General features: G+C 43.2%; 2 protein-coding genes across 2 annotated transcripts in view; one reads left to right on the forward strand and one right to left on the reverse strand.

Moving 5' to 3' along the window:
• LOC109323814 (guanylate cyclase 2G-like) overlaps positions 1-10305 on the forward strand; it is a 25342-nt gene extending 15037 nt beyond the window's left edge. Inside the window, exons 10-16 of the mRNA XM_019555479.1 lie at positions 861-1001; positions 1965-2157; positions 3559-3733; positions 6273-6371; positions 7099-7190; positions 8674-8781; positions 9247-10305. Coding sequence (XP_019411024.1) covers positions 861-1001; positions 1965-2157; positions 3559-3733; positions 6273-6371; positions 7099-7190; positions 8674-8781; positions 9247-9294 — 856 coding nt within the window. The 3' untranslated portion in view covers positions 9295-10305. The remainder of the gene's footprint in view (positions 1-860; positions 1002-1964; positions 2158-3558; positions 3734-6272; positions 6372-7098; positions 7191-8673; positions 8782-9246) is intronic.
• An 82-nt stretch (positions 10306-10387) lies between these two features.
• TECTB (tectorin beta) lies at positions 10388-20507 on the reverse strand. Its single transcript, XM_019555545.1, has 10 exons — positions 20386-20507; positions 18332-18522; positions 17271-17413; positions 17097-17169; positions 15954-16057; positions 15780-15863; positions 14419-14581; positions 13127-13196; positions 12091-12123; positions 10388-11549 (listed from the first exon to the last, which is right to left on the reverse strand). The coding sequence occupies exons 1-10, from the start codon at positions 20468-20470 to the stop codon at positions 11497-11499; spliced, it is 999 nt and encodes a 332-aa protein (XP_019411090.1). The 5' UTR covers positions 20471-20507; the 3' UTR covers positions 10388-11496.
• Positions 20508-21567: the final 1060 nt, after the last annotated feature.

Here is a 21567-nt window from a genome sequence, read left to right on the forward strand (position 1 = left end):
CTAGATGATCTGCTCAGGTCCCTTCCGACCCGACCAACTATGAAACTATGAATAGCACACTGTAGGATAGGCAGCTGAGAGGATTAATATCCCGTTCAAATCATGAGGGGAGGCAAGGCAATGAATAAAAAGTAAACCTGAAATCTAATCCCTTCTTAGAAAGAAGAGAACTTATAGTTGTTTCAGGCTTGGCATCTGCCTTGGACCCCTCCCTGCCAAATTTCTATTTTTATTTTCTGTATATTAAGCATTTTTCTTTCTTTTACTGATGCATGAAGGACTTGCACAGGAGAAATGATTAAACTAATTATGTGTAAAAAAACAAAACCCTAAAAATTAAAAGCTAGAGAATTATTTTCTTGAATCTTTCTCAGTTATGGCACTTGTAGGTGTTTGCCACTGATAAGTATGCTAAAAAACTTGGACAAAACTCTAGTGAAGTTTTAAGTAGCTATCATGTAATTTTCCAGAATGACAAATTGTAAGGGAGGTTAGGTTCTCAAAAAGTGATGGAATTTCAATTTTAGCATTTTGGCAGTATTTTCCAGCAGCAATGCATTTTCCTAAATTATTCTAGGTCGTTGCTTCAGTTCATTCAATATTTCCAATCTCGTACATAGATTCTCTAAGGCTTTTGCTTATCCAAATACTACTGTGATCAAACCAGAGAACAAATGAAACAGATCACAGCAGAGAAGAGCCAAGTAATCAGTACTCCTTTCCCCCAGTTAAATCTAGCAGAGTGAGGGAATTTGCAGTCCTCTGAAGGAAATGGAAGTGAAATACAGTACGTGTCAATAGTCTGTGTCACTTCGGAGAATGCTCTAAGTAAAAATAATCTGCTTGAACACTTCCATAAGCCATGTCAGTATCTTGGATAATATGGTGAATAAACTGGAAAAGTATGCCAATCACTTGGAGGAAGTCGTGGAAGAAAGGACAAACCAGTTGACGGCAGAGAAGAGAAAGACAGACAAACTATTGTCATCGCTGTTGCCTAGGTAATAAAACATCTTCAGTGTGTTCCTAAATTGTCAACATAGGATTTGGTGAGAGAGCGAACCATACACATAGAGGCTACCTCAAAGCGCTCATGTAACATATGCTGACTATACACTGTTTTATATAGCTGAAAGTGGCAATCATTATATGCTTAACTGTGGTTCACACTCACAGCAAAGGTCTTATACTGTTGAATGGCTTAGGCTCTGGTACTAATGAAACTATAACTGTAGGATAAGAAAAGGTTGGGAAGGGACCTCCTGGAACATTGAGTCCAATCCTTTGCTTTTATGGACACCATAAGCCCTTTAATACCTTTATTTGAGTTCATACTTGAAGTATTTTTTTAATGTCCCCAATGCCCCTTTTGGAAGGCTGTTCCACAACCTCACTATTCTCATGGTTGATAACCTCCAGCCTAAATTTATCACTGTCAATTCATACCCAATTTTCTTGAGCCAACATTGCCCTTTATCTTAAATAACTTTTCACACTGCACTCTTCAACTGCCCTTAATTTGTTAATTATTAACCACTATATGTGATAGTGCCTTGTAGCCCCAGTTATAGACTGGGACTCCATTGGGCAAGGAGAAGTAGAACCATATATATACATAAGAAAAGATGGTGCTTACCCCAAAGAACATATGGTCAGAAACCAGAAATAATGGGTAGGTAGAAGAGAAAGGCAGGAGGAACAGGGAGAATTAATGAGGCTGTACTGTTCAGCCAATGGCCTCAGTAAACTGGCTCTCTTTACTCCTCAACAAGTTTTTGTTACTTTGCTTTGAGAGCGCTCTTCTGGAGTGTGGAAGCTGGAGTAAAATCCCAGCTGCATGTGTTTTAAGGAAACCTTGGAAATGCTTTAAACGGTCTCTGCAGCATACTTCCAAATATTTTTATGGTGAGGTGGTAAGAGGGAAAAGACACGAAGGAAACGAGAATTTTTCTTTCTTTTTCTAGTTTCATTGGAGAGCAGCTCATTGCTGGGAAATCAGTGGAGCCAGAGAGTTTTGAGTCTGTGACCATCTGCTTCTCAGACATCGTTGGGTTCACGAACTTGTGCTCTCTTAGCTCCCCCCTGCAAGTGGTCAGTCTTCTGAATGACCTGTACAGCCTGTTTGATAACATTACTGAGACATACGACGTATACAAGGTGAGGCACCTAGCTTCCTGTTTGTTAGACAGAGAAAGGGCCAGGCCAGATCCAGCAGCACTGGGTGTGCTGAGCCTCCATTTAAGTCAGTGGAAGCTTATGAAGGTAGAATCAGGCCTCCTGTTTGTACTTACATGGGGGAAACTGCTCTTTAGTCAAAATCCATTACAATGAGTGGAAGTATGCCCATGACTGGATCATTGCAAGACACCATGAATAGAAGTGCACATGCTCAGGCTAGGTGCAGACATTGAGGGAGGTTAGAGCATGTTAAAAATGGCCAGCTGATCTAACTTAGTTTGCCCAGGTGTGGACCATACACTTAGATCCCTAATAAGGTCAATCCAAGTGCAAACTGTATAGAAGCTCAGGAAGGTAAGATCAGTCTTAAAATGGCTGACCTGATCTAATTTAACCTGACCTCAGAGGTAGTCTAATTAGATCGGGTCCAGTGAGACCGATCTAACTGAACTTCTGTATGTGTTCCCTGTGCAGCCCAGCAGCTGGGAAAGCCCAGCCATTGGCCCCAGCCCCACGGAGGCACTTTTTCTACTTGCCCCAGCACTGGGTTATTTTTAGCCTTCTGGCCCCTTGCTCCACCCCTAGATGGACAACCCACCTTCACCCACCCAAGCCCACTAAACCTGTCATCCTGTAAGCCTTTCCCAATGGTGATGTTACCAGCATTTGCTGGTGCCAAAAGCTGGGGAGGTAAATTGGGGTGGGGGGAGGAACAGGTGGGATGGTGGGATTGGTTCACTAGAGGGGGGTTGTTAACCTGGGGGTGGGGAGAATCAGGGGGCTAAAAATAGCTCTTGGGCTGGGGGGGGTGGGAGCTTCCCCCATCCTGCTAAAAACCCCCCATGGAGCTGCCACCCCTGCGATCCACCTGCTCTTCCCCCCACCCCAACTCTCTTCAGTGAGGCACCTGGGACTGGTGAATGCCAGTAAAACTGCCCCAGGAGCAGTTTTCAAGATTGGGGGTGCTTTGGTGGCATTGTGGGGTAGGGGTCTGAGGGGATTTGGCAGGATCAGAGAACCTCTCTGATCCTTTCAACCCCTACCTCAATCCCTCCAGGTCTCCCTGTGGACCCTACTTTCCCCCCTGATCCCACCAAACCTTCCCAGACCACAGCCACCCCTTGCAGACCCCACTAGCCCCCCTCCCCAACCCCCCATGTACCCGACAACCCCAATGGATCCTGCTTGTTGTAGCTGGGATTTGATCCTCTATCCCACAGTCGCATTCCCTCCTATGCACTTGGCATGGCAAGAGGCGCGATTGTTGGGATTACCAACCATACCCCATCGTGCCTTTAACCAAACATCTGTCAGCAGCCTGCTCTTGGGGAATTTTTGCTATGGATGCTTAACCTCCTTATTGATTTCTCATTGTTCCAGGTTGAAACCATTGGAGATGCCTATATGGTTGCCAGCGGCCTCCCCACCCGCAATGGGATCAAGCATGTTGAGGAAATTGCTACATTGTCTTTGCACTTCCTCAGTGCAATGATCCCTTTCAAGATAGGGCACATGCCTGGAGAGAAGCTGAAGCTCCGTATTGGCCTTAACACTGGTAAATAATGTGAGACTAGTCTGGTTTTGAAACCTGGATTTGCTCTCCTGGTTTTCCTGTTCATTAGAAATTAAGCTACTCATCCACATTTCACGTTTGGCTCAATGGATCAGTTATCCTCAGGATGGGCAAGGTATCAAGTTACATTCAGATCAAATTTTGAGGGGGGTGAGAAGGGAACCTGATTATCTCAGTCTTCTTTCAACAAAATTTCCCTTGACTCACATCACATGTTTATCCATTATTAAACTGAACTCCAAAACTTTGTTCTTTCTTTCAGCTATGGAGTTAAATTGTTACTTCATTCAAGGGTATGGGTTGTAGCTGTGTTGGTCTAAAGAGATAGGCAGACAAGGTTCTTTGGGTAAATCTGGTATCTTTCATTAGACCAACTCAAATAGTTGGACAAAATCTTCTTTGCAAGCTTTTGGGTACAAATACCCCTCGTTAGGCCAAAGAAGCATCTGCAGTTGGTGTTTGTGCTCTTCCTGGATGCAATGAATAGTAAAGAAGCCAGAGGCTGGTCTGCACGCAGGTAAAGCAGTCAGTAAAGAAGTAAATTGAGGAGCCAGTGGGTGAGAGACAGGTTGGGAGAGTGGGGGTGGGGAGGGAATAAATGTAGCTGGTTAATAGTGGAGAGATACTTAGGGAGTTGATCTAATAAAAGATATCAGATTTACCCAAAGGACCTTGTCTGCCTGCTGCATTTGAGCACATGCAGGTGGTCGCAGCATGGGACAGAAGTTGGTGATCATGCATTCTGTTTCCACCTCTGTCACGAAGAAGCCAACTTCTGAGCCTAACTTCCTAATATAAAGGAGGCAATAATATGCTGACCTCACAAAGCTGTTGGGAAGATTTATTACTCTTTTTAAAGTACTCTAAGATTGTAGGTTTGAAAGGTGCTTTAACTGTAGAATGCAAAGCTAGAAATGCTTCCAGATACCTTTAGCGATACTTGTAAATTGATGGTGTTATATAGAGGTTGTCCAATGGTAACAGTAATTTTGGGCCTCCTACTGTAGTACTCAATTAAATGATGCCTATGTTCCCATTCAGTGCTTCCCATTTCCTTGTGGTAAATATTGGCATAGCTTTGATCTGTGCTTTGCTTTGGGGAAAAGCAAAGTGCATTGGAATACCTGCAGTACTTTTCAGGAATTAATTCCAGCGACAGGACTCAAAGTAAGGCTTGACACATAGTGAAGAGATAGTGCAGACTGAATATAACATTGACTCATACATTTAGGCCACCAGCGTCAAAGTTACTCTTGGAGTCAGATGGACCTAATGATAAATTAATGATCTGATTTTAATAAATGAGGCCAGCATTACATGCCAGAAGAATCTGGGTGTTTTGGGATATTGTGCACATTTCGGGATGGGAGGACTCTGGTGTTGTTTAATGGTGGGCTAAAAGATCTGCTGGATGGAAGGTCCTGCAAAGATGCACGTGCACATGAAAGCAACCCGGTTTGCTGCTGGGTGTAATTTTATTAGCTTGTGTAACAACCCATACATTGGTTACAGTATGACAATGAGACATTGCATGGGAGGGCAAGACAAGTATAGCTCAATTCACACACAAGGAGTTTAGCTAAGAATAGGAGCATGGTCAAGTCTGGATGGGAGGCGACGAAGTGGAGAGTTTCACCAAGCTTATCCCGTGACTATGCCAGAAGCCCAGTTGCAATGAGAGGGGATTTCTCCTTCCCCGTGCCATGTGTCTGCTACCCACAGCCAGCCTCACACAGTGTCCTCTGTGGTCTTTCTGTAACTTTCTGTGAAGCTACCAGTTCTGATCACTGTTGGACTCGGGGTATTCTCCCGAGTGAACTGTTAGTCTGGTCCAGTGTAGCAATACCTATCATCCTTTTTGGGGGGATGGTTCAGTGACAACAGTAAACATTACAAGCCGAGAGGGATGGAGATAATTGTTGGAATAATCTGACATGCATCAAATTTTCAGAAGCTCTCCTAGTAGTGCAGCTACAATACTTAGCTTGTTAAAAGTCATTTCTTACAGTTCTGCTGGCTGTTAGGGGTTAGTTCCCATTTTCAGAGCTGGAGAAAGTTATGAACTGCCTGAGTCAACAGAAAGAGTCAGTTCAAAACTGGCTTATTGAGTTTTCCGTGCCTTTGCACCTGAACTCTGGTCTGGCTCTGAGACTTTGGCACTTTCTGCAGTAAAAATGATCCGTCCATTTGGGATGGATTTGGATTAAATCCAATTGACTTGAATCGTGATTTAATCCTTTTTTTTTTTTTACAAAAAGTATGTTCTTGTTGTTTGATATAACCTTAATACATATTATTCAAAACTGTAAAACTATCTTCATGTAAGTTTTTTTTTAAAAAAGCATCTTAACAAAAAAAAAAGTTTAAATACAAATCATCTGATTTAAATGAAAAAAATCCATTTTTTTAAATGCTTCATTTTTATCCACCCTGCTTCCATTCCTACAGAGGGCTTCCAGCACAATCCAAAATGGTCTCCAATTCATTAACCTCCTGATTTGCTCTTTCCTTTGCCCTTTAGGCCCAGTTGTTGCAGGAGTGGTGGGAATCACAATGCCACGGTACTGCCTGTTTGGAGACACTGTTAATATGGCCTCAAGGATGGAAAGTACCAGTTTGCGTAGGTAGCATTTATGTTGGTTTTGTATTTGGGATGCACAGGAGACTTAACCTCAACGGGGCATTGTTTAGCTCAGCTCAGTGCTACCTAACTGATATTTGTTAACTGTTTCATAATCAGGTAAATTGAACCTGGTAGGTTTTTTTCCCCTCTGTGATCATCGTTGTCCAACAAAAGTTGCCCCGGGGAGGTAATGTGTAACATTTCACAAAGAGTAAGAAACCCCATAAAGAATGACTATGCAAATATGCATGCGTATTGGCTTTAGACCAATGCTATTCAGTGTCATTGCCCTACGTGGCTAATAAAGATCTCCTTTATATTGCAATATGCTAGCGTATTTTTTTTTCTCTGCTGTTGTCATGAAGCTCAGAATGACCATGTTGTGCAACACAATGAAGGCTGACATAGCCACAGATGTTACAGTCACTAATATTCAAAGAGAAAAATAAAAGTTTAATTTTGGTACCCATATGCTTTCCCTATGGAGAGGATTCCTCTGAAGTGATTTGATTTGAAATGGGGTCAAGTCAAAACCCACATCCTGTTTATAATACCTACTGAAGACAGGAAGAGTCAGCACAAAAGGAAAATACAGCCCTCCAGCAGAAAAATACTGGGGTTTGAAACAAGTTGGAGATTTACCTGTAACCAGTTCATCTCCTGTTTTACTCCGGACAGCCTATACACTTATATGTAGTAATTAAACAGATCTGTTTTGCTGTAGCTTTTCGAATCCATGTGTCCATGACCACTGCTAATGCCCTGCAATCCATCGGAGGTTACAACTTGCAAGAAAGAGGCACCATAAAAGTAAAGGTACAAATATCAAAAATGTAGTATATGAATGCAGCATGCAAGGTGGGCTTAGATCTAATGCACTAGACATTATCTGAATAACTCCATAAGGATGACTAGTGTGGGCAGATGAATGTTTTCCTGAATATAAACTAAGATGAACAGCAGTGCCCTGGTTTAAATACACATGAACACATCTGATATGGATGTTTAATACTAGGGCAGTGGTGCTCAAGCTTCTGGGGTCCAGATGAGTAGCAAGGGGCCAGTCTGCACACTGGACCCAGCTCATGGGCTCAGTGTACTGGGTCAGTCCCCAGGTGCAATCAGCATGTGGCTCAGCCCTGTGCACTGGCCTGAATCCATACATGGCTCAATCTTGTGCACTGGGTCCAGCCACTTGCCAGCTTAAACCTATGCGCCAGATCTGGCCACGTGACAGCCTGACCCTACATGTTGGGCAGTTGTGTAGGTAGGGGTGAGAGGGGCCCCGGTCCTAGTTGCCAAATTAGGAGCAGTGTTGTCCCAGCAGCATACTCATGCCGGACACTCCAGAACAGTCCCTGGCTGTGCCACTTTGAGAGCAATAGCGGGGGCTGGCAGAGCATGTGCACTAGCAGCTCAGCTGAGACTGTGCAGTTCCCAGCATGCCCCTTCTCTCAGGCCCATGCATGCCCCCCGCCCTCCACTCTTGGATCCTGTGCCCCTCTGTCTCCCACTCTTGGATCCAAAGCCCTCAGCTCCCAGGCTCAGAGCCTGTGCCCGTGCCCCCTGCCCCCACAGGGCACCAACTCTGCTTGTTATTCACTGACTTTAGCTCAACCACTTGTGCTGGAGCAGGCTATGTGCCTTATCCAAGTATGTGCCAATCTGGCCCCACCACTTTGGCCCCGCTGCAGGCTGGTGTGATCTAGCATGGAGGGCCACATCATCTGCCCTGTAGGGCCCCCCAAAGGTGTGGAAATTTGGCAGCAAGGGAGCTGCAATTAATGCTACTACTACTCCCCCACCACCAAACTTTTGGATTTGTGGGAAGACCCCTAGGCTGGATGACATGATCTTAGAGGCCATAGGCTGAGCATCCCTATGCTCAGATATAGTCCAGACAGGCTCCATTATGGTGCACACAGTAACAGCTGCCTCACTCAGGGTAGCATTTGCAAAAAAATGGAGGAGAATAGAATTAAGCTTTCCAGAACAAAACAAGCTAAATCTGTGGTGTATTTGGTGTTTTTTCCTTCCAGTGACTCGAGTGAGCATTAAGAGCTCTCAGAACCTGATGTCAGCGGATCCTGTGCCTCTAAAAAAATCTTTTTGCATTCTTTGTTAATAATATTACTAATTATAGTTATTTATGCTGCCTGGCCTACAATCCTATTATGCCTAAGCACTGTATCAACATAACCAAGAGAATGGTCACTACTCCAAAAAAAATTACAGTTGATGATATTTTTCCCCCCTCTTAAATTCTTTGTATGACTCTATGCTGTTTTTTTCTTACCAGGGCAAAGGGCACCAACAAACTTTTTGGTTAAAAGGGAAATCTGGGTTTAACATGCCTCTACCAGAGTTCGGTGATAACAAAGAGGGCAATTTGCAGGGGCCTTTGCAGGTAAGACTACTTAAAATGCAGGTGGAAAAGTTTACTGTCTGGAGAAGGAGCTCATATTGTGGGTCTTGCTGAACTTGCTAGATTGGGCATCGCCTCTTGTTGCAGCATAGGAGATTTTGGAGGGATTAATTACCCTTTGGGTCAAACCTCAGCTGTTATAAATCAGCATGACTCCACTGACTTCAGTACAGTTGCTCCCTCCTACACCAGCATAAAATCCAGCCTACAATGTTATCAAGAGAATGTAACTCCAGTCTGAGTGTTCAGTAGAGGCATAGTAGTCCATTTTCATATTGAATTATAGCTTGGAAGTGACCCACCATGCTAAGATGGGGAGTGAGATTAGACTTTACTAAAGAGTTTCAAGCCATGATATTTTCCTTTTTTAAATAGGTTTTTTGAATGTATAATGGTAATAATATTAATCATAATAATAAACCTGTGTGAAACTTCCTCTCATTCCAGATTCTCTGTGGGTCTGCAAAGCCTTCAACAGGATCTGCATTGCTGTAAGGAACATTGCCAAGCCAAAAAATCCCACAGAAATGTCTTCTAAGGGGTACCTTTTTAGAATATGAAATGATCTGGAATAACTTAAATCCATCTACCTACTCTAAACCCAGCCTAGAATAATCTGTCCAAGACTCTCCACAGTAGTCTATAAAAGCAAAAAACAAGTGTTTAGACTGATACCGTCATCTCTCAAGTCAACATGGCATATTGTGTTTGTTACCTTAACCCTGGTTCTAGGAGATTTCACTTTAAGTTATTTAACCACCTTAGCTCCTTTCATCTGATACTTTAAACCTAAATAGATTAATATACCCTGAGTGAAGGAGAGAATCTGAAAACTTTGGGTACACTGCATGTAGTATCATCTGTGGTCTTCAGCAATGAATAAATCAGTATGCAAAGGTCTCAGTCAGGCTACAATTCACTGTCTTAAGCCCTGTGCAAGCACATCATTCCCAGCACCTCCTTCACTAAAGGAGTCAGTTCAAAACGAGATGCAACAGGACTTGTACACACGCAGCCTGGAAGGGAGGAGGAAGGAAAAACAGAGGAAGGGAAAACATAATTGATTGCTACGGCATCAGTCACAATAATCTCAAAGATGAAATGGAAAAAAGGTGAATACATGAAATGCCAGTTTGTAAAGGACAATACTAATGTGGGTAATAACCAAGATTCAGGGAGTGACTGTATGCTTATAAAAGAATGAGAAAAGAAGAGAGAGATTTAAGCAAATGGAGAGAGCATTAGAAGGAAGATAGAGCCTCATGCTTCAGGGTGGAAGTGTAGCCTCTGACTAGTGTAAATTAACGTTACAATGTCATACAGTGTTCATCTCGGTGGCACGCTGTGGGAATATTGGCACCTTCCTCTGAAGGATCAGGACTGCTGGAAACTGGCTTGTGATGCAGTGATTGTTTTGTTTTTATTTCTATCATCTTCTAGCTGTATCACATGCATAGATGTGTGTAAACTGGGCACCTCCATTAATGGAGACAAATAAAGAAATAAACATACCAAGCGTATTCCTTTCAGTCTCCTTTATCACAGATTCAGAAAAATTGATAGAAAAAGAGCTATTAGATCATCCATTCCATCTCCTTCCACAATGCGGGATTGTCCCCTACTGGACCTTTCTACGGATTTTAAATGTCCAAAGCACAGGACCTTCCATCATTTTTCAGTGAAGAACCACTCCAGAAACACATCTGACTCTCAGGGAAAGATCATGTCTCCCTCTAGCAGTGGTTGATCAGTACCTTCCAGATACTGTTTGTTTAAAGTTGATTGTTTTGTCGCTACCATTAACAACAATTTATATAGCACCATTGAACTGAAATCAGGCCCCACTGTACTGGACACATGTATAGTCAGTCCCTGCCCCATTTTTAATTCTTGTCTAGTCCAAGTGGTAAGGATTGATTCTTTTGGTGCAACTGGTCTTCCATTTGATCCCTGCTGGTAATTAGCAAGATCTATATGTATGCAGCCAGGGTAGATTATATACATCTACTGGTTTATTGAAGCATTTTTAGTAGTTAATGCAGTTCCATGGACAAGTTAATGCAATATTTCTGATTTCACGAGGGCAATAGGGGAGGACATTTCTTGTTTAGCTCTTGGTGGGTAGGGTGTACAAGATAGCTACGGGCTTGATCCTATCAGGGCTGAACACTTGGATCTGATCCAGTGAAGCCCTTAATCAGATGGGTATCCCTGTTGACTTAATTTGGGCCAATTTTGAACTTAAAGTCAAGCATGGATTTAAGAGTTTTGTTGGGCTGGGCTGAAACATTCAGAATTTTGCAGGATCTAAAATGAAATGGGGAGGCCTGTAGCACACAGTAGGGCTAAAATGGAGCATAATTCACTTCATTTTTGTGCGGGAAGGAGGGAGTGAGGTTGGTGTATATGTATCCCTGTGTATATGTGTTGCTTTGTGCCACCACAGTTCAAAGGGGAGAATCCAACAGCATATATAAGTGCTCACCTTTGACTTTTATCAAACAGCTGCAAGGGTTGAGGAAAGAAAAATCAGCATCATTATTCCCCACTATTACAGAAACAAAAATCAAGGCACGCATCATTTACTTTCCCTGTAATATGATGCAGTTTCTTTTTATCTGAGTAAAATAAACATCTTTTTTAGTAGTAAAGTGTAGTTCCAAACAGGGACGTTAGGTAGTGCTGCGGGGCAGTGTTTTATAGTAGAACAGCACACATCCCAATCATGAAGATTAGGTGAAAGAGAATATCTGCAAGTGAATCACAAAGAGAAGTAGTAAGTACTTGGCTGAAACTTCCAGCTGCCTTTTAAATTCTGTTCAGGTTTTTATCCTATGCCCGTCACCATGGGATCTGTGCTCCCTAAAGCGACTCTGTCAATGTGTCAGCTTTAACAGATAAACTCTGAAAGAGGTTTTGCAAGTCCTACTGCATATACAAATGCTTTCATGGTGTGTATTTTAATGCAATGGAATCACAGTTTTGCTTCCCTGTTTATTTTTGGAAGTCCTAACAGAGCAGCATCAATCTTATTTGCATGCGCTAGAGAGTGTAATGGACAATTAACAGTGAAGTGCAACAGCCTACTTCCATTGTCCAAGAGGAGTGAAGTCCTGCAAAAGTAAGTAAAGCACACACATACTGAGGAATCAAATGTGATTTAGAAACATTTCATTTGTGGTAACCCCATTTGCTATTAGGAGCAGAGTTTACAAGGACTTTTTTATGCTGACAGAGTCACTTCAGATACAATTTGGGATGGTTATTGCTGGCGTCTATTTTGTCCCTTACCTGAGAGGTGGCTAAGACTGGATAAACCTTTACCTGTGTAAAATAAGAAGAGAGATCATTTGAACTGACATGTTCAAAATAAGGCAAAATACACCAATGTGACTACACACAACAGGCTGAAAAACACCAGGCAGGCATTTGACCCATTTGGGGTTAATATATTTTCTCTTGTGACATCTCTTTTGTGAACCTGCAGCTGGATGGGGTGGGGGGTGAATCCTTTCTCTTCTCCATGGTTTCACTTAGGTGAGAAGAAGTGTGCAAATAGGGATACATTCACTGACATCACTGGACTTCCACCAGCATCAATGAGAGGAGAATTCTCATTTGTACTAATGCCCCTTCGTTTAGCTCTGGAAGCAGGGAGGTCCTGTGCAGCTGGTGTCAGGATCAGTGGCATGGCAGTGCAAAGGGCTCTTAGCAAAAATGCAAATTCAGACCAGATTGTTCAAAGAAACCAGACTGCAAACTTGTTGGATTCTGCAGACCTGCATCTGCCTATCGAGTAACTCTGGGGCCCTCCTTTAGCAGTGCTAGGCAGAGGAATCCATGGAGTCTTGCTGGAAACGAGAACAGATTTGAGGGAACTGAACTGCATTAGTGTTGGGGCAGGAGGATTCTTGGGGACAGGGTCCCTTGGATCCACAGCTGTGCAGCTCCACTAGCCAGAAGGATTCACGGTAAAGACACCTGCGTCCCCTGGCAGAGTACATCTGCTCTTCCATCTCAGTGGAACTTCCCTGCAAGCAGTCTCTAAGCTTAGGTTGCCTGTATTTTGCAGGATTATGGTCTGAAAGCCTTTGACAGCTTAACCTGAGTAATGATTGCAGGACTGGTCCTTCTCCAGCAAAAACATGTTGTTCCAAAAGGCCAACAAAGTCCACAAATGATTATTCGAGTACTGCTAATATCCCCCCTTCTCCATCAACGGACAGGATCCACAAAACTAAAACTGTTTCTAAGCATAATCTTTCCGGTGTCACGCTTCCTGCAAGAAAGAGGGGGACTTTTCCAAATGGAAACCGTCTACACTTACTGCGCACTGCCAGTTCCACCACCAAAACTCCTCCCGTTTGTTCCATACGTTGTTTTCGTTTTTCGCACATCTCAAAAGGACAAAGAAAAAGATGTTTATGAATATGAGGCTGAACATCGGTGGCTTTCCTTTTGTTAGAAAACGAATCCCTAGCAATCACTGTGCTTTGCATTTAGAAAAGAAACATGACAGATTTCAGTTCTTTTCTCCACACTTCAGCAGTGGGAGGGAAAAGAAGGGACAATGCTCACTTTGCAAAGACATGCTTGCTATATATCTGCTGGCAATTTGGGAGGGAGTTCACCTGGACCCAACTGTAGATTTAAAACTGATTTTCAATTTAATGTGCGGCTTTAAGGTGGTGAAATGATAGCACTCAAAACTACAGGTTTCCTAACCTAACCCTTCCCATAATACCTTATAAGAGGAAGCAAAGTTAGTCCCTATGTCTGCTGTCAATTATTGCCTGGTTGATTCGTGGCCACCAGGGAGTGCTCTGGATCCTATGACCCCAGCTGACTTCCTGCCCTTCGGGTGGGGGGCTGGACTTGATGATCTTCCAAGGTCCCTTCCAGCCCTAATGTCTGTGAAATCTATGAATCCATTCTGTATAAAGGTCCAAATCTAGCACAAATGGCTTCTGGCATTGCTGAAATTGAAATCAGTGCAATGCAAAGCAAAGGCTCTCGCTAATGTTTTTCATTTAACAAAAGCTGCACACTGTAATGCTGATTTTAAAAGCATTATATTGTCTGCAAACCCAGAAATGATAGTGCTTAGGGCAGTCTCCGGGGCAGGAGACGTTTGAGTATTTCAGCCCCTGCTGAAAGTGTCGGGTGAGAGAGTCTTGCATCAAAATGTTCTAAGTAAGGCATGGTCGACTGGGGAGGGGCTCTCCCTTGTGAGGTGGACAGTGTAGGATTGAGCCCTTTTGGGGGCAGGATGGACTTGAACACAGGACTCAACATCAGAGGTGAAATGCTATGGGTTTTGATGTTTTGGCAGGTTTGGGTCAGATGTCTAAACTTCAACAAAGGTACTTAAAACATGTATTAACATAATTTTCCAAGTCCTATTTAATGCCTCTGTCGCATGACAGCTGTTCCTCCAAATTCATCACTTTGGCTCTAATACGATCATCTTGGACTCTAATATGGAGATGGCGATAGGGAAGCATCTCTTAGTAGCAAAAAGTTGGATTTATGGACCAGAACTATAAACCCCTCAACACCTTATACTTAAGGTCTTGGATATGAATTTCTATCTTGAGTCTACTTAGATGAAGAACTTACCACTGGACAGGAGAACTTTTCACTGTCACATATATGTGTTTCACAGTGCAGCCAAACCTTGGATAGTTTGGGGATATTTCGGAACCGGAAAGCGTTAAACTGGAAGGTGGCCCGGGCAGCTTTCCCATTTTCATGTACTAAAATGGAGTCATCTGTAGGACAGCTGAGTTGCATAGAAAAAAAGCAGCATAAAAAATGAATAGCTGATCACACTTGCCTTTCGGCGCTGTGCTTTCCTTAGTGACCTCCATCAACTTTGCTGTGGCATTTTAGCTATCTGAATGGCATAGGCAACAAGAGCCCATTTTGATGGTCATTGGGCCACATTTTGCTCCCAGTCTCTGTATCATGTAAAGTCGCAAGCGAGCTGCTTGGATGCAAGTGAAAGCAGATAGAGATCCTCTTACAGCTACGTCGGGCAACCCTCGATTGCAGGAACCAACACTTGCCTTTGGTATCTGACTGATATAATCATGTGGTGATGCTACACGCTCTTCCAAAACAGGAAACTAATCACAAACAATTCTCTCTAAACCTACACAGGTCCAAGTTGTTCCTGGACCACAACTCCCAGGCTGTTTCATAACCTGTGAGACCGCTCTCCAAAGTGCTCTCTCTCTTTTTTTGCATTATGATAGAGCAGGGGTGGCAAGATACAGGCCAGGGGCTGGATCCAGCCCATCAACTGCTTGTATCCGGCCCACCGGTGGACAGCCACAGTGTCGTGGGATCTGGCCTGTGGACAGCTGGTAGCTCTGGCTCCTGCGTGCTGCTGGGTGGATGGGGCTGTTTCTGCCATGACAGGCAGGTGGGTGAGACTGCTTCTGCCCAACGCTGATGTGGTGGCATAAGCTATGGACCTAGGCAGATGCCCGGTCCCCACCCAGAACCTGCCAGCTACATCCACAGCTGATGCCGATGCCCGCCTGGGGCTGCTGGTGTGCTGGGTGGGTCCTGGCATGAAGTGCGGACTTAGCCGGCATGTTCCAGGTTGGGATGGGGATCGGGGCGTGCTGCAGCTCTGGGTGGGGTGAGTATTGGGGTGTGCTGCAGCTCTGGGCAGCATGGGGATCAGCAGGAGGAGGGAGGGACAGAGAGAAAGAGAGGTGTGCCCCTTGGCTTAGGGAGTTTTGGTGAGCTGCTGTAGGGTGGGGGCAGTGCTGACCTGGCCTAGCAGGGGCAGAGGGGTGCTGATGTAGCCCACAACAACTCCCTAAGTGGCTCTCCAGCCCAAACAGTTGCCCACCCCTGTGATTGAGGCTAACACGGTCACTCAAATGACCTAAAAGGACATGACTTAATGGCTAACATCTTCTGTTCAAAGAAAACATCCCTTGGCTTGAGTCTCCCCGCTTACCTACCCTTTTGTAATCAGCGGCCACTGGATTTGGTAGAAATACTCTGATGTAGGCGTTGCCCAGCAGTTGTTCAGAACTACTTTAAACCTGGGGAGAAATGGAGCAACACCCAGACATCAGCCACAAGCTGTCTTATCCATGACTGCTTCCCCACCCATATCTTGCTGCCTTTCATACCTGCCACTTAACCCTTTAGCTTCCACTCCAGCAAATACATCTGAACCAATTTCTGAGGTTTCCACAACAAATGGAGCTTCTTTCTTAGTTGAAAACTTGGCGTTCTTGGAAAGAGAAAAGTACAGTGTATTAATGGTGTTGCTTCAAAGCAAAGGCATGGGCTAATTCTAATGGTTGCCTTTAGTGCAGAGTCAGATGGGTCTGACACCCCTGCTTTAAAGCAGCAGGCTGGAATACGTGGCTCAGGTGTATTCAGACACAGAGCTAGAGTTAGGACTGTGTTGAGGCAAGATTATACTCATTTGCCTTCGCAACCACTTTCCCCCGTAATGACACAACATAACAGGCGCTGATGCAACTGAGCCTGTGCCTTGCTAAGCGTTCAGTGTGACCTTCTTTTTTTGCCAGGAAAGGGCTTTGCCAGCTACATTATATTTAGGTCAAGGAAAAAAAAAACTTTGCAAAAAAGTTAGTTGCAAAAGGACTTGTGCCAAACTGACCGGGCTTTAGTGCAGATATCCAGGTAAATTCTGTGTCTGTCGCACCCTCAACTGTACTGTTTATCAGGTGGTGAAATCTTAAAACAAAATCTCAATAGAGACAAGCATTAGAAAGAAAAATCCAGTGTCCCCTAGAGATCTCAGGGGAGCATTAAGCATCCACTATGCTGTATCTGAGTGTATGAGAAGACAGATTGGAAAATTTCAGGAGGGATGAAAGGGACTCTTCTTAGCAATGCTGGCTGCAGATTTATGCCTGCCTTTGACTAGGGCTACAAACAAGTATGCCTCTTTCTTATGACACCACTAGAAGCTGCTAATGTATTAGAGAAATGAACTCTAAGCAAAGCAGCCTGTATTCTTATGGGAAATTGCCTCCTATAGAAGAGCAAGTGGCATGCATCTGTGCTGTTCATGACCTCTTTACCTCTTCATCTTTTAGAAACAAGACCCCCTCCAAGTCCTATGTTATCTGTTACATGATGACAGTGTGTTCAGCAGTGTACAACACAAAAAAAGAAGTGTTATGGCCAGATTTCTTCCCACTTGTGTCAGTTTAAAGATCAAATAAATCTGAGATCAACGGAGTCACAGCAGCATGAAGACGCTTGCTACCTAAACACTGGCGATAAGGAGCACTTACGCTGTAGAAGTTGAGCGATAACTGACTTTCAAATGAGCCGGAGCTCCCATTCTTGACGTGGATTGTTGCCACCCTGGGCAAGGGAAAAAAGAAGGTATGAATGACAGAGATCATTGGCAAAGGACCCCGGTACATGCCAAGATGCGAGACTTCAGGGGCAGTAGATAGATTTACCTTTGATCGAAGGCAGCCTGGTTCACCAAGTAGTTTGCGCGGTAAGTGCAGGTGAAGGAGTAATTCACAGGCTGGCTCTTCACAATCACGGTCGTGTCGTTGGACACAATGGAATTATAGAAGTGATACAGGGGGCTCTTAAACTGCAGTAGAGGGAACACACAGAGAAACCCCCCTGCAATGAAAGTGTGGGGCCAACAGGGACTTTGCTCTCTGAAACAGGGAGAGTCAACCCTGTGATGGAAGCGGTGCTCAGAAAAACAGTGTCATGATTCTGCAGGAATCAGAACTCATGGCAGAGGTGATATCTTTTGCAACCAACCAGATATTTGCAAATTCATTTGCAAGCTTTCGGGCACGCTCGCCCTTCCTCAGGCATAGAAGAATGCAAAGATTGTAAAATTTCTCCTGCAATCTTGCTGGGTTTTTGGTTGTGGCCATGCTGGTCTAAGGACATAGGCAGGCAAGGTTTTTTGGTAGATGTGATATCTTTTATTAGACCAACTGTGGAGTTGGAAAATATTTCTTTGCATTCTCCTATGCCTGAGGAAGGGTGAGTGTGCCCAATAGCTTGCAAACAAAGAATTTTTTTGCAAATATCTAGTTGGTCTAATAAAAGATATCACCTCTGCCACAAGTTCTGATTTCTTTTGCTTGTAGACCAATACAGCTACAACCTGTATCCCTGAATCATGTTCTTCATAGATTTGTGTGACAGCAGTGTCTCAAGGCACCATTGCACTTGGTGTTGCGTACACATGGTAATGAAAAGACTGTCATAATGGTACGTGTACAAACAGGAAGAGATAGGAGATCTAATTCCACAAAGGGAATTGCCAGCTTGGCTTTACTAGGGATGAACAGTTTGATTTCTCACATAAATACAAATGTTTTGTGCAGCTGAAAAGTTTTAAAGCTTTTTTTTTTAATGCCAATTTATACCCTCCCTTTTCCAGGTACAGCCTGAGATCCCACTACAGCTAATAGGAATGCTTTCACTGACTTACATAGGATTAGATGTATTCTCCCATGAAAGTAATATTTATGGTTGATGTACGTACCTCTGATTGGGTCCCACAGTAGGACTTGTTTTTGGGTGATAAATCTGGGATTGTGAATTGGTAGTATCCTGAATCATGGATTCCATTGTAGCAAACACCTCCAAGAGCCAGTTGATTAACCTCCCATCCATAGGGACATTCAGGGATTCTTGTAATGATAGTGTTAGGGTAGCAGTACACCAGAACTGCATCTGAAAGGAAAATAACACAGCTTACTCGGTTGTATTTCCTAGCACGAGAGGCTGTGCTAAAATCTGAACCTTTTACAGGAGAGTTTGTGCTGAGAATTTGCATCTTTTTAAATATCAGTAGCAGCAGGTTGCAGTACAGGGCTGGGATTTTCAAAGTGCCTGTAGGAGCGATGCACTGAAATCCTGTTAGAGATGTATCCATAGGGATGTACCTGGCTAACCCCTATAACCTTTTTGGAAAACCCACATCAAATCTATTGGAAAATTATAGTAAGTTAAACTCTTTGGAGGGAATTCTAGTCTCCACTAGAGTTGATGGCCACGATGTGGCCATATCGCCTTTTGTGCAGGTTTGATGGTAAAAATGTTGATCTACGAGCAATAAAGCTGTGAAGGACAAAAAAGTGAAATATCACAACAGTGAAAATCATCGTGCTCGTTTGCATTTGGATAAAGGCTGATTTTTAGCTGATTGAAGCAGTACTGATTGTTCTGAATATAATCTGGGCGAGGTAGCTCGGTTGCATCAGTGGCTTTAGATCTGTCCACTGTGGCTTGAGATCTGGGTCATGCTATTGCTAAAGGTTTTTATAGTGACACTCTGGATGGCGGTAGCTGGGCCAGCAGTATGGCAGCTGCTCTTTTTGCACAACTCCCAACACAGCACCCAGGACTGGTGCCCCACTTGCCCTTCCCTGCCCTCACCCCCACCTTTAGTTGCATTGCTGCTGACTCCTGTTACACTGATATTTGGGTGCCAATGTGATCATGTTTTATTAAATCAAAAGGGAACATGCAAATATGAAACGGATCCCCCCACTTTCTTACTAATGATCAATACAGAGCACGTACCCAAATGTGAAGTAAAGATTGCTGTACAAATTTTACACACAAGAAAGCTTTAGGGCTATTTTACCTGGTCATGGCGGGAGAGTGAATCTTATTGAAATAAAATCAGATTTCATTAACTTGAAGTTACAGTATTGATTTTGGAAGGCAAAGGCCGTTTTAATCACCAGTGGAATGAAAATTGAGATTAGACTACCAGTTACTTCCCAGCACGTTAGACTCAGAAGCAAGGTGTCTTTCCTAGGTTGCTATGACACACACACAACTTGATCAGATATTCGTTCTGTCGAGCCTTGTGGATTCTCAAGGAATGGATGATTGAAAAATTTGAGTGGCTACGTTAATAATAAACCCTCAAGCCCCACAGTCTGATTTTGCCTATATTTATGCTCTTAATGTAGCTCTGCTGTGTTCAGGGAGATGGTTTGTGTGGCTAAAAGTACACATGTGTGTAAAGGTTTAGGAGCCAAGCCTTTATGATGTAGCTAAAATGAATCAAAAACTCGTAGGAATAATGTAGGGCAATCTATTTTATGACCCAGTGTGAGGTCAGAAACGTATTGTATTGAGACAGAGATACAATGGGTTATTTATCCATAGGCCAGTTCAACAAACTATTTCATGCTGGTCGTCAGGCTGTAGTCAATGGGACTACTCACAAACTGCTGGTAGGGGAAGGATCCATGCACACAGAATCCAGAAGTTAGTGTATTATATTACTTTGTAGTTGTTTTTATGTTCAGAAGTTGTTATACCCTGATCCTGCAAAGGCAGACGTGCATCTATGACTACCACGCTCGTGAGTCTCTCTGGCATTGGGCATTCGTTTGTGCTCTCCTCTCGTCGGTGCTAGCTAAGTGTAAAATCAGACCAATACATTGGGGTCAATTTTTTATGTGCAAAAGCCTCTTCATTTCAGTCTATGAAGGCTGATGTTTCATTTTTACATAAGCAAAAACTCTCAGCTGCTTAATAAATGCAGATAGAAATACAATTAGACTGAAGCGGTTTTACCTGCTTTATTTGGATTGCAAGGTGGTGGTGCATAGGCTCGATGACTAGCCAGGATGACCAGGAAATAAACGGCTACAATCACCATTTCTTACAAGAAGCTCACTACACTGGTAATAAAAGCAGTTCACCTATCAAAATGCAAAAAGAAAAAGGAAAAAAAAAAGAAATCCAATACAATCACACAACTGTAGCAACCTTTAATACTGGGGCAAAGAAACTACATTGTGATTATAATAATGTCATTATTATTCATTATCTGGCACAGCTCCAACAAGAGGTCACATTTACTGACAATTTCTGCCTCTTTTGTCCCACTGCTGACATTTTCATCTCAAGTCTACTAGTGCATTTTGTACCATAGCTAGGTTGTTTTACTCCCGCAAAAAAACACAGAGCAAAAGGGCTACAAATAATTGCTGTAAAATTTGAAATTACAAGAAGGGGGAGTACAGTACAGACCTGGAAAAAATAAAACAAGAGAATCAGAAAGAAGGAAGAAGAAAGCTAGGAAGATGCACAAAATGTAGGTAAAAGTGGATATTTAGACTTCACAGCATAATACAGAAACTGTTTTCATATTTAAGGCACAAAGTAACATATATACCCTCGCAAAGCAGTTTTGGTGAAGGATGTGGTTTTTCCTTTAATGTTAGGCATTGCAAAATAAAAGCATGAATTCATTATCGACTCCTTCAATCACAGGCCTCCAAGCTATTCTAGAGGTGTGCAGGTATATGCTACCACAGAAAAATGGCAGCATCCAGACTAAGTTACTGGTTGTTTTTCAGGTTAGGGGCTCTTAGGGAATTCACACAAATTACTTAGTAGATAGAAATGACGAGTGAAAATTAGCCAGTAAGGTGCCTGGTTAGAAGGAAAGTTTTCGTTTGCAAAGAGTAGTGCCCAGCACAAATAGTCTGTTTATACATTTTCATTCAGTCTGGATTTAAAATATCTATATATCTATATATATATAGATATATATATGCTGACCATCTAAGCGATTATTCCTTTTAGAAAGAATCGCACCCTGCAAGAAGTTAAAGGAATAATACCTACAAGACAGGAACAGGGGACGTTTCAGACGTTCATTCTCTCTGCCTTATTCCACCGGCTGCGTGTCTGTTCTTCCCAAGATGTCCTCTTTTCAAATGCACCCAGCTGGTATTATCTCCAATTTAT

This window comes from Crocodylus porosus, unplaced genomic scaffold (assembly GCF_001723895.1).
Source record: "Crocodylus porosus isolate Cpor-Errol unplaced genomic scaffold, CroPor_comp1, whole genome shotgun sequence".
Classification (NCBI taxonomy): Eukaryota; Metazoa; Chordata; order Crocodylia; family Crocodylidae; genus Crocodylus; species Crocodylus porosus.

Bases quoted from the DNA above. Each gene is read 5' to 3' on its own strand.
- TECTB (XM_019555545.1), bottom strand. From the start codon at position 20,470: ATGGTGATTGTAGCCGTTTATTTCCTGGTCATCCTGGCTAGTCATCGA. The intron at 17,170-17,270 runs GTAAATCTATCT...TCCCTTGCCCAG, and splicing joins CAGGCTGCCTTCGATCAAAG to GGTGGCAACAATCCACGTCA. The intron at 14,582-15,779 runs GTAGGTAAGCGG...TATGCAACTCAG, and splicing joins TGGCCGCTGATTACAAAAGG to CTGTCCTACAGATGACTCCA.